Source organism: Ambystoma mexicanum, chromosome 4p (assembly GCF_040938575.1).
Source record: "Ambystoma mexicanum isolate Mex_15411 chromosome 4p, UKY_AmexF1_1, whole genome shotgun sequence".
Lineage (NCBI taxonomy): Eukaryota > Metazoa > Chordata > Amphibia > Caudata > Ambystomatidae > Ambystoma > Ambystoma mexicanum.
This window is the reverse complement of record NC_090927.1, coordinates 159,123,158-159,136,496: the sequence shown is the minus strand read 5'-3', so window position 1 is coordinate 159,136,496 and position 13,339 is coordinate 159,123,158. Positions and strand designations below refer to the sequence as shown.

At 44.2% G+C, this 13,339-nt stretch overlaps 1 protein-coding gene across 1 annotated transcript in view; it reads right to left on the bottom strand.

The window, feature by feature from the left end:
- The window catches only part of DRC1 (dynein regulatory complex subunit 1), a 742,360-nt gene that overhangs the window by 220,586 nt on the left and 508,435 nt on the right, over positions 1 to 13,339 (bottom strand). Inside the window, exon 11 of the mRNA XM_069605601.1 lies at positions 214 to 329. Coding sequence (XP_069461702.1) covers positions 214 to 329 — 116 coding nt within the window. The remainder of the gene's footprint in view (positions 1 to 213; positions 330 to 13,339) is intronic.

The following is a 13,339-nucleotide window of genomic DNA, read 5'->3' as shown; positions in this document are numbered from 1 at the left end:
TTCCTGATGGGGTCAACCTGCCTTCCAAGTAAGTTCTTATCACCTAAGAATGAACTATGCAAATTTGTGAAGTTTTCTTGTCTCAACTAAAATTTTACTAGTTATCATACCATTTAACAGAAGAATGGTTGGTAACCTTAAAATGCATATTATAGAAGCCTACATGTCATACAATTATTACACAGCAGACTTGTGTTGAAAGGGGTAACTCACCGACTCATCGCTTACAAGGCCCAGGATCTGCTTTACAGTTTTTGATGACAAATGATGAGGCCCAACTCCACTATCTTCTTCTACTTCTGCGTCCTCGTCACAAGTCTGGCTCTCTTCTAAAGAAATGTAAGAAATGGTGGATATGTTGTGAGTGAAGAAGAGATTATTGTTTTATGACAATATCTATACACCAAATACAAGGCTTGAAATTAAGAGTGGATAAGCAGGAGCTAAAACAAGCTTCTGGGTATCCAGCATTAACCAGTGACCAGGAGCTACACTGGGGAATGAAGAGCTTGTACACAGCGTTCTGCAAATCTAACTTTCACACGAGATAGAAACATATCCTTTTGACCTCTTAGCATTTAAATTTTGCATAGACGTTTCCTAAAGTTTATTCATAGATTTGTCCCAAACATGCAGAGTTAAATTCACATAGATCCTCTTGTCAGGATGTACCTTTCACTGTACAGTTCTTTCATGAGGGTAGTATCAGAGACTTTGAGAACGCTGGGTTCTTTGCTCCTCCCAGGTGCGACCACTCTGACCTCTAACCCCTTTCCTATTCTATGGCACCTTCTTCTTCTTCTCTGCCACTTCTACTCTGTCCTTTTTCCTCTTTACTGTGCTCCTGCACACCTTCTTTTTCTATCGTGCACACTTGCACATTCTTTCCACCTTTCCGTGCCTCTTGCACACTTCTCCTTAATTTTCACCTTCCTGTGCCTCTTGCACACTTCTTTTTGCTTTTCTCTGTGCTCTCTTGCACCTTCATTTTCTTACTTATGTGCCTCTTGCACCCTCTCTTGGCTATCCGGCTTCCTCCCCTCTGTTTCTTTACTGTCTTTCTCAGTTGCAGTGTCTCAGCATCCCGCACTCCACCGATTCTTCTGGGCTCCTCTTCCTGAAGCATTTTGCTGGTCCAGTCAACATTCCCAGCTTGCTCTCTTACTCTGGCAGAGCCACCCTTTTTAGATTGCAGGTGAAAGTCAATTGGAGTCAGATTTGCGCAATTGAGGAAATGTGCCTGACCTTGCCTGACTCTATTAGTGGGACAATTCAAAGGTGTTAGATGGTAGGCCTCCCTTTGCAGCCCTAGGTTAGGTTGATGGGCAATCTTCATTGGTCCCGATCACCTCTTCCTCGTCCCAGTACTTATTGGAACTGGGGAGGGGGAAATGGGCTGAGAGTCGAAACACCCCATGAACACTGAGGGAAAGTGGGTTTGTGGGCAATTAGGGCCCCTCTCTTGGGCATTCTCCTCCCAATCCTCCGCGACCCTGGTGAATGGCGGAATTACCGCCCTATTCCAAGGTGTGTGGGGGCGGTAATTCCCCATTCACCATGGCACCTCCCCATTCCCATTTCTGCCCCCATAGGGCTCAATAGGAATGGGGAAGGCGGTAATTACGGTACGGTGGTACAGACCAGCCGTTAAGGTCGGGAGCCGCAAAGGGACCTTGTAGTAAGGCGGTAAGGGTTTACCAGCACTGGTACCCTTACTGGTACCGGTAAACCCTTACCGCCATCCGTGTAATGAGGCCCTTAGTCTAGGTTGTTGCCTTTTCTATGCGTCAGGGAGAGCACAGTTTCTTTAAGGTACTTTGAAGTGGTCAGTCTAAAAAGCACGCTTCGAGTTTGAACGTCAGCCTGTGGCTATGGGACCTTAAAATGCTGGCTGCTGGCTAATTGTTCTAGTTGCTGTATTGATGGTTTGACTCATATCTTGTATTTGCTTCTACTGTTATTGTATTCTTGTTGTTATAATGTACAGCGCTTTGGCGTAAAGCGCTATATAAATAAAATAAACATAAACATAAACATAAAATCACAGAGAAAGACATTATTTGAATGTGCTAATTTGTCAGAGGAGAGTAAGTTGGAGATGTCTACAATGGAAGAGACACTCCTGTGAGGAGGTCTGTAGATGAGGTGGGAGGTGATGGATTCCTTGTGCGATAGAGGGCACCGGCAGGTGGGTGCTTTAAATTAGCTTGTTTTGGGAGAAGGGATGATGGAGCATGGCCAATTGATCCTGTGGACGATTGCCACTCTCCCTCCTGCCTTTCCTGGCCAGTCGGTATGTTGGATGCAGTAGTCCTGGGGGTTGGAGGACATCAAAATAATGTGGGGAAGATGGGGTAAACCACGTTTTAGTGATGAACAGGGCATCAAGATTGCTGTATGAGATGTATGAGATGAGGTCAGCGATCTCTGCAGCGTGAGCGATTGCTGAGCGAGCATTGATCAACATGACAGGGCGTGTTTATTTGGTCCATAGTTGTTGGATGGGGGCAAAGGCCACATTGATGAGGTTCACTAGGTTAGCTGGGGAATCTGGCCAGTCAGACCCTAGTGAGAGTGGGGATGGGCTGTGTGAGAAACCTGAAGGTGTCTTCCTAGCTAGTCCCTGGGGCTCTATCAACCACGTGGCCCGGACACAGCCATCGCTATTGGATCCAGTTCCTGGGGTGGACCAGTGAGGGAGGATCACCTGGATGGGGGGTCTTTGGGGAGTGGGAGTGGGACATCGACAGGCGAGATACAGTATCCTACTTCTTCTTTCAACACCTTTTTCCCTAACCTACCATGTAGGATATTCCAAAAAGGCCCCCCCCTTTTTCCACACGAACACTTTCGCACAACAGAAAAGACAACGGACTAACACTGGGGCCGTTTACCTGACGTGTCCCAATACCAGGGTCAGGCAAAGTCAGGCAATAGACCAGAATCATGCACCCCTGACGGCCCTTTGTCTTTGTTGTGTTGTGCCTGTCTGGCCTGCCTGGGTGATGGGAGCCGGTGTTGTCCCAGCTAATGTCCTATGTGTCTTTCATGTGGAACTGTAACAAGAAAGATGGAATAAACTTATATAAAGAAATCTTAAAGAGCCTGAAAGCCTCCTTCATTACATTGGCCTGAAAGCCTCCTTCATTACATTGGCGACGAGTCGGTCTTTGGTAACCTATGAGCCACAAGCTGAAGGACTGAAGGACCCTGCTGAGGGGGGTGCAGGAAGGACAAGCTACTGGACAAGGACAACACCACCCCCCAGCAACCGTAAGTCCCATCACCCAAAGCGCAGGGAAGGAGGGAAAGGGCCTCTCTATGGACTGCATCATAGGGGGCTGGAGAGAGAGTTTGGGCAGTAGAGCAATGCAGAAACTGGGCCCAGTATTGTAATAAGTACAAGGCAGTCCCTAGCCCTTTGTGCGTGACCCCATAGTAATTGGAAGTGCTGGGTCTTGCCGCTTATTGGGATTGTAGCGGCTATCTGGAAAAAGGAGGACGTGGGCCCACCCGTTTGCTGGTGGTGCCCGTAAGATGGAGAACGTGCGTGAGACTTATGGATGCAGACTAAATATTTTATGATACGGGCGGAAATGTGAAGGATTGGTGCATGCCCGTGAGAGACAGAAGCAGTCTTGTAAACATTTTATAATACGGGCGGAAAGGCGAAGAAATGGTGTACAGAAGCGGTCTTGTACTGTCCTCTTCAGCTAGTGAAGTGTACTGTCCTGTGTGATGGCCCAGATGTCCCCTTTTGAGTGTTAAGAGGTCGCCAACGTGTGGAAGAGATTGGAGTTGATCGGTCACGGCTGAGCACAGTAGTGTCTCCCTTGCCAGTTATGACTGATAACGTCATACAAAGTGCAAGGGGGATTGGCAAAGAAATTGAACTTTGCTTCTGACATTCTACGAATGGAATCTGCACCCATAGCTCTATGATGTTGTTTTCTTTTTATTCGAGTAAAGGACTTGGTTTGATGCACGTAACGTGATTACGCCACATGTTCATGTCTGGAAGGATTGTAAACTCCGCACTGAAAGAGAAAGCTGCTCTACAGTGAGCCGATGCTTCTCTGCTTCAGCTAGTCAAACGTATGGAAGCGGCCAGCGAACGAGGTGTTCTGATTAGAGCATCTCCAGCACTGCTGTGTAATGTTGGTGAAAGCATGACGCTCCGCTTCAGCTAGTGAAGCGTATGGAAGCGGCCAAGGGACAAGGTGACTTTTAATAGGGTGTCAGTTAAGTGAGCCTTATCAGGCTCCAAGAACCAGATTTTTACAGAAAAGTATTCTGCATAGTTTTGCTAAACGTTGTGTTGCTAAGAAGACGAAATGTTCTGTTAAGTAATGGGTCAGGAGGAGCAAAAGTTGCTTTATGTGAATGTATATGCCACGTGATAAATTAAGAAGCATTGTATTTAACAGCAGTTAAGAATGCTATGTTCAGACGGTGTGTTTGGTGTGTGGCATGGGTAAACAGCAAGTGTGGAATTGGAGTAGGTAAATAATGTTGGGAGATTTGGGACCTTAATTTTCCCATTTAAAATGGATTGGGTATTTTGCATATGTAGGATGGTGAGTATCCGCGTGCACTGTGAGTTTGTGGACATGTGTGTACCGCGAGGATGGAGAAAAGTTCATGCTTATAGAAATATGTGGTGTGTTAGGGTTTTAGTATAATTCTTTTTGAGGAATTGCAAGTTTCCAGTGCCAAGCACCATGGCACATGGACACTAATGTGCATAAATCGTTGCTATTAGGTATGATGGGTGGTATGTGTATGTGTGTGATAGCTTTAATCATTTTGAGGATTTTCAGCTATATTGCACATGTCATTAGAGCCTGTATAAGTGGCTATGGACTCATAGGTTCGCTTTAGAGCTTAAAAATGGCTATGGACGTTTAAGTTCATAAAAGTGTTAGTTTTGGGGATTTTACTTTCTACGAGCAACATGGTTATGGTATTCAAATGTTTACAACGCAAATGTTTTCAATGCAGTTTGTGTATTGTTTACAGCATATGGTTGCAGCATTCTATGATTTTGGAATGCATGTTATGAATCTGACTCACATTCAGCATGGAAGTGTTGCAGTGTGAAATGCATGGTTTGGGTTGTTTGGGTAATGTCAGTGGGGGATAGAGTTTTCCTTACATTGTTTTGGTTTGCTTTAGGTAGTTACCTGTCGTGGTAAAAGTTGAACACCCATGCGGTTGTTCTAGAATGAGGTAGCGCCTCAGCTCTTTCATGAAGGATGTTAGGATTTTCTAATTTCATGTTTGGGTATCGGTCTGGTTCATAGTGGTTACCTGATTCTGGTAAAGGTTGAATAGCGATGAGATTGTTCTGTAAGGAAGGTAGCGCCTCCTCTAGAGTTTGTATCCTTCTCATCACATAGGACAGTAGGTAGCTGGTGTTAAAGGAGTAGCTGGGGACGCCTGGTAATGACCCGTTGGTATCGGGTGTGGTGTGTCCTGAGATGATGAGTAAATTGTTTTCTATGTTACTTGTGGCATTTTTTGTGGATTTCGTTTTATCTATGGGTTCAACAGTTCGACTTGTGTGAGGATACCATCCTTGCGAATAATATCGTTGAGTTTTTACCAGTCGTTGATGTTGGCATTGGGAGTGCGCAGCCACTGCTCCCAATGTGTTTGGAAGGTTTGTACAATGTGGTCTGGTGTAACGTGTATGGTGTCGAGTCCATGGGTGTTTGTGTTCTCAGTGATGTTGTGTGTTTCCACTTTGTGAATCCCTGTTGGAGTGAAGTTGTGCTTGTCTTCTTGGAGGCATTGAGGCCTCAGGGAGCTCTAGATTGGCAGTCTAGAGGCCTGCTGGAGTTCCAGGGTGGCAGCCTGGATACCCGCGTTGTTGGAGGCGGGAGCAGGTGATAGGAGGTGAAGCAGCTCTGTGGTGGTGTCGGAACGTAGGTGAAGTAGCCCAGTTTCAGGGTTGGCCAGGTCCTGGGGTGAGAGCCCAGTTGCCTGTTTGTGGCAGGAACAGGCACATGGATGACAGTATCTTTGTGATTGGTTCATGGAATGTGGTTCGTCATGGTGTGATGTTTTGATAGTTGGGTTTTGGCCGTGGAAGTGTTCGTCTGCCAGTTGAGTGTTATACGTGCATATATTTTGGAAGGTGGTAGTTGTGTTGTGTTGTGCTGGTAGGTGACTTGTTTTGTGCATGTATGGTTTGGTAAAGGAGGGAGGTGTGGTATGTTGTTCCTGTCTGATGTGAGGTAGCTTGTGATGTCATGTGGAATATTTATGAGTGGATGATGGAATGTTCTGAGTGAGTGTTCTGTGTAGTGGCAGTTACAGCTGGCCTGCCTGGGTGATGGGAGCCGGTGTTGTCCCAGCTAATGTCCTATGTGTCTTTCATGTGGAACTGTAACAAGAAAGATGGAATAAACTTATATGAAGAAATCTTAAAGAGCCTAGAAGCCTCTTTCATTACAGTCTTCCTCACAGGGATAAAAGACAGAGCATAAGAGCACAATAGGAGCAAAGCAGTCCGCACAACGTAAGAGCTAACTCAGCACGACAGTTCAAGAGGAGGAGAAAGACAAGGAGAGAGTCGATCTTGCCCTTTGCGACCAAGGCCTGTGGAACCACTGCAAGGGAATGATAAATCTGCAAACAATAGCCAACATGTGTTGCATAGATGTCAATGGTACACAAGACCCTCCTTTTCTGATTACCAAGCTGGGTAAAGACGCTTGTCTCCGTCTCTCAACCTTAACTCCAAACAGGAAGAAAGCCAAGTGGTTCATCACAGCCAGTGAGACTAGGGGAGTGTTGATAAGAAACCGAACTATGTCGAACGAAAAGTAGCAAAGGCTAAATTGAACTTTGAAAAGCAAGCGATACTAGTAATGAAGGAGGGAGAAAACCAGCAACAGAGGAAACCGGCACCACGTGGGTGCTCACTCAGAAACCTCTGGGCGATTACCCAACAATAAAGACTAGCGTAACCAGAAGGCCTTGGGAAAAGCCAAAGAAAGGTCAAAGTGGTCATACAGAGGTCTTGTAAAATCCTCCGTACCGTCGAAAGTCTTTGATGATTGCGAAAGCTAAGGAAAGTGAATCCCGCATGGTGAAAGTTAGTACATGAACTGCATTTCGGAAAAGTCGGTGAGAGTGAACTCGGCAGATGGCAACCGACAATGAGGGGCAAAGCCTGAAAACCTGTTTAAAAAGACATTAAGATTTGTGAAAGCAAGAAGTATTGCAAGATAAGGGGAAGAGAAGTGCCCCCCTTGTCATTTGGGATCCAAGACCGGCCGAGGGAGATCCAGGGGTGGAAAGCTATCACCCAAAGTTCACTGAGAAGGGAAGTGTCTTGTGAATTTGTTGAATACAATTACTGAGGGGTGTGCGCTCAGAAGAGGGGAACCCAGACGTAAAGCCATCACTCAACGTGTTCGTAAAACAGAACATTTGTGTTTGTTTGTTGAGAACATCAGGCCTCGAAGGCGAGAGACTTAACCATCGAAGAACCCGAAAGCTGATACGGATCTGTTAGCTCGTGCTCGGAAGGCTTGAGCGTGTGCTCCCACCTTGACCCGTGTTAAAAAATGTTGGGAAGGGAGACTCCAAGGCAATCACATCCTGACTTATTATTTGAACACTGTTTCCTTTATTTTGATACCTTATCCCACACTCTTTCTGTAATTAGTTGTAAGGAATTAGCAATAGGTTTTTCTTAATACAGACCCTTTTATTTTGACACAACAACACTAGGACTGCCTTATTTTTCATTTGATGGTCGACGCTTGCTCCCATCTTAGATTTAAGTTAGGCGTTTTTCCACCCTGCATTAATCGTACAATAAACACCCTTGAGCTGTGATCACTTGTGTCTGTCTTTACTGTTGCCACCATGAGTTCCTTACAGCTGTAGAGGGAGGAGAAACATGGTATTGTCTTTTGGTGAGTAGCAGTAGTAGCAATTAGTTTGTAAGTGAAATGCAGGCTAGCGGGTCAGGCCCTTGGCTGTATCGGGCCTAAGAAGGCACAAACAGGTGAGGTCCTTGTCTTTGCACGTCCTTTGCTGAGGACGCCAGAAATGAGGACGCCTAAGGAGAACTGAATAAATTGGTGGTCGGCCGAGCAACTGAATGGCAGGGCCTGGTCACGTGATCAGCAGCCTCCTCAATGCTGTCTGCCTGGAGATGGCCTACACTCCTTAGGTAGAGACTTGAAAGTTGTGAAAACTGGAGGTGGGCGGAGCAGCTGAGTGGCATGGCCTGGTCACGTGACCAGCAGCCTACTCAATGCTGTCTGCCTGGAGATGGCCTACACTCCTTAGGTAGAGACTTGAAAGTTGTGAAAACTGGAGGTGGGCGGAGCAGCTGAGTGGCATGGCCTGGTCACGTGACCAGCAGCCTACTCAAAGCTGTCTGCCTGGAGCTGACCTACAGTCCTTTAGTAGTGACTTGGGAGGCGCGAAAATTGGAGGTGAGCTGAGCAACTGAGTGGATGGCCTGGTCACGTGACCAGCAGCCTACTCAGTGCTGTCTGCCTGGAGCTTGCTTACAGTCTTTAAGTAGCAGCTTGGAAGGCGCAAAAACTGGAGGTGGGTGGAGAACCTCAGTGGCACGTGACCAGCAGCCTACTCCCTTGTCACAAGACCAGCTGGACAAACCACCCTAGATATGAAATGTGTGTTGTTCAACTTCCTTTTCTTTGTGCAGAGGAGGTGCATGCAGATTTCCTGGACTCCAGGTGTATATTCTGGAAAAAACTTTGCTTTTTCAGTTACTCTGTGCAATCCTCCTATGAGTATTTTCTATGATTGACAGCATGGCCTCTGCCGTCTTTAAGGATGTATTCCTTTGAGCAGGCTCTTTACTGGTGGAGTAATGGTGCTGTGAGACTAAGTTGGGAAGCCAAATAACTTGCCAGATAGATTGGTGATATCTGTATTTGGTAAGCAGGACACTGCTTCAAATGCTAAAAAGACTAACCTATTCCTTTAGCCTTCAAAAATGGACAAATTAAGTACTATAAAATTGGGTAATAAATAAGACCTATTGCTGGACAGCCCTACTAAGCGGGATGACTCCTCCGCAAAGCATTAGAAAAAACAAAGATATTGTTATCAATATTATTATTGTGTAAATGGGTGAAGAATCACTGGTTATTAGGACTGATAAAGCAGTGTCAGCATTATGACTGATAGTAGCAATAAGGGGAAGCAGACCGCAACCTTCTCCTAAGTAATTGAAAGAATCAAAACCTTTTCTTACCTTGCCTGGTCAAGTCAGAGCTAGCCAACGTGACCCTGAGTTTGAGATTGACAATTCCAAAGATATATCAGTAACTTTAGATATAACAGCTCTGTACACAAGCATACCTCAAGATGAAGCTTCGATAGTTAGAGACTGCATGGACAAAAGACAAACTTCACTTCAGGTACTGAACAAATAATGTAAAGTTAATGTATGCCCTTAAGGAAAAAACAAGGGTGCCGTGTATGTACATTAATAGGACGGCGATAGCTCTTTTGGCATACTTTGAAGATACAATAACAATTCCTTTGAAGAACCTGTACATGTTCAGCAGGGATATATAGATGACATTATAATGATCTGGAGAGGCATTATTTTTGAATTGTTCGCTCTTACTGAATGATTAAAACTAGGGAATAGGAATTTGAAGTTCAGCCTAAAGTACAATACAAATTCTATGCCCTCATTACAACTCTGGCGGTAGCCGTGCCATTAAAAACGGCACAGCTGCCGCCGGAGTTGCATTTTTTCTGACACCCGTGAATGGGCAAGAACCGGGTCATGCCGAGTTAGGCGGACCCGGTAATTGCCCATTTTCGGGTGCCGGAATCAAGGGCCTCCCCATCCCCATTCAGCCCGATAGGCTGAATGGGGATGGGGATGTCGGATGCACCGGCACATTCAGAGTTGTGCCGGTGCATCCGACGTGCTCTGCTCGCGGGTGCCGTTACACCTGCCAGGAAAAACCTGGCGAGTGAAATGGTTCGCGCGAGCAGAGCCCGTAGTATGGACCGGGAAGTACAGTACCGGCATGCTTACCGGTACCATACTTCCCAGACCGCCATGCTCGTAATGATGGCCTATATCTTTTTTATAGGTATATTGATATGTGCAGAGCAGGTGCACTTTAATACAAACCTTTTCTTAAAGAGAGCTGACATACGTGTGCCTTTGAGCTGTAATAGCCAGCAACCCAGTTCCCGTAAGGGGGTAATATCCCATATACACAGAGCCCTGTTAACTACAGACATTTTAACAAAAAAAGAGGTTAATTTAACAGATTTCCGTAAGTGCCCTTAGTGGCAGTAGTTTTACAGAGCGTTATTAAACTTTTGAAACAACTAGTCTGGAAAACCTGGGACAGCTTAAATTAAGCGGATACCTACAGCTCTCTCAACCACCATGTGGGTTCTCTTCCACCCGAGCCAAAGTGTCCCTAGATCCTAGAATGTCTCCAACGCATCCTAAAGCATGGTAGCCGCTACTTCCTAGGTCTGTTCAAATCTTGGAGGAAACCAAACGGCTGTGGCCTTTTCTATGTAGCTCCCTCAGGGAACTTCTAAGTGATGCCCTCCCTTTTGTTAGCAGAGTGATTTCCCCGGGGTCTCTGTAGAACCTCTGTATGAGATTCTTGAAGGAAGTAGGAGAGTCTAAAGGAGGTGGTTGGAGAAAGGGAGGAATCGAGAATAAGGGGACAACCCTTGGCTCTTTCTATTACGTGTTGTTTTTAGAGCACCTACGGCCAATGGTATCTAATCGATATAATTCAGTGGTATGTGAGCGACCCTGTCAGAATGTACATAAAAAGAAAGGTTTTTTATCTTTGTGAGATCCTGTAAAAGCACATTGCAAATTTTAATGGCCAGAGTTTAGAAAGACCTCCCTGTTGCTCTGGATCGCTCACTTCTGATGGCAGTTGAAAACAAAGCTTGTAAAGATCTGAGAGCACGGGAAGGAGAATAGAGCGTACATTTACGTTGAAGATATTTTGGGCCTAGATATTTTGGGCCTATCTCCTGAAGGGCCTTGGACACTAGCGTGGGTGCTTTTAATCCGATTCTAGATGTAACGAAAGCCAATGTAATTTCCTGACAACGGGAGATATATGCATTCTTTGCAGCGCACTTGTTTCCACCCCAGTGGTTGTATTTTGGATTACCTGGACCGATTTAATACATACTTGGGTGTTCCTAATAGTGCAATGCCATAGTCTATCCAGGAACTGATGACCGCTCGAGCTATAGCAGCCGCGTGCCATTCTTAAATGAACTGCCTAATTTTTTAAGAATCATTAAATGAATGTTTGCGGCGCTGATTGTTTTCTTATCATGTTCATTCATTGTTAATTGAGCATCAAAATAGACTACCAGATTTCTTACAAATGATTGTATTTGATATTTACCTTATCTGGACATTGTTCATCTAAGTGGTCAGTGGTTTGGGAATCAAAGATGTACTTGGTGGTTCCTAGTCATTTATTCGAAAACAAAAATGTCGAAAATCATTTTTCTCACAAAGAAATGTCGAAAAAAAAAAAAGTCGGATTTCTTTTTCAATACTTTTTTTTTTCCAAATGGGGGGTTCCCCCCCAACCCTCCTTTTTTCTATTTTCTTTTTTATTTTACCCCTTTTTTTTTAAATTCCCGGACCCCAAAATAAATATATAATAAAAAAAAAGAATTCGACTTTTTTTTTTTGATATTTTTTTCGACATATTTTTCTTTGAACATTATGTTTTCGAAAAAATGACTGAACACCATACTCAGACATTTTGTTTTGATGCATTAAGGCTAAAACAATGTTGCATGATATCAGGAGACTTTTTTTGGAGTCTATCTGTATGCAGATGGAAGATCAGTTGAGTGTCGTCCATGTAGTTCTGAAAGGTGACTTGCTAGGATATTAGCCAGTCATGAAGTGGTTTCAAAAAGCCATTGAACAATAGTGGGATTAGCAAGCGCCCTGTTATATACCGTAGTAAATGAGATGTTCTTTCGACTTATGTGCATCCATTTTCCTTTGACAAACCAGTCTTTTAAAAATGATCTGATCCATTTGGGAGCTATGTCTGAGATGTTTGCAACATTTTTCAACCTGGATAGGAGGATAGAGGGATCCAGGCCGTCGAAAGCAGCCGATAAATCTAATAACATGGCCCGGGCTCTAGAGTCCTGATCCATGATCTCAAGAAGCGGGTCTTCTTGGGGTCTTCTTGGGGTATGTCGATGAGTGCAGTTTCAGTGCTCCTCCCTGGACAAAATCCTGATTGAAAGTCCCCAAGAAATTGGTTTTGTTCCAAGTGCTCTTTTGGTGGCAACTTTGTCCAAACCTTTCAAGAGGAGTGAACAGTTTGAAATTGGATGGTAGGATGGGGCCTAATGTTTCCTTCTTAAGTAAAGGTGTGATCAACATTCTTTTAAGGTCCTCTGGAATGTGGCCTTCCACAAATTAGCTATTGATGAAGTTTGTAATAAAATTAAAGATCGACATGGATCCTCCAGACAACTGGCAAGGTTCATAGAACAATACGTATGTTACCTGCCCTATAGTAACAGGAACAAAGTGAAATGTTGGAAGATAATTATTTACTATTTCATTAGGAATAGTAGTGTAATCATATTTGGAACTACAGTCTCCTAGTTTCTTGGCTATTGAACTTTTCATGTTCGTTATTTTATTTTGAAATGCTACTGCCAGCAAGTCACACCATTCAGAAGACTTATGAGCAGAAATTCTACATGCTATAATGTTGCAGAATATGAAAAAGCTTTTTTGGGGTACATTCAGCACTTTTAATTTGATTTTCACAATATGTTTGTTTGGCTTCAACAATAGCATGTTCGTACTCTAAGCGTATCTGTTTCAAAACCAAGTCAGTGCCTGGAGAAGGGGTTTTCCTCCACTTTCTTTCAAAAGCTCTAATGTTGGTTTTGTTAAATCTTTAATGGGCACGGTGCCATGTATTCTACCTGATACCTAGCTTCATTGTTTTGCTGAATTGCAGTGCTTTCTCTTTAATTATCGCATTCATTTTGAGATGATAGTGCTTGGCAAAGGACTTTTAAAGGTAAGTTCTAATTAATTGATTTTGATACCTTGTTGCAAACTAATGATGTGATTGGTTACATGTCTTTATACCAAAAACTTTTATATTGAAAGATCATATACTGAATATTTTATAATGAAAAATGTTATAGTGAGGGCACTTTTGGGGGGGGGGGGGGGGGAGTCCCCCCAAACTCCCCCTTCACACCCCTGAAAAACCACCCCAACCGTTTCAAAAAAATATTTAACCCTTTACCCCTCCCCTAAATGCATTCATTATAA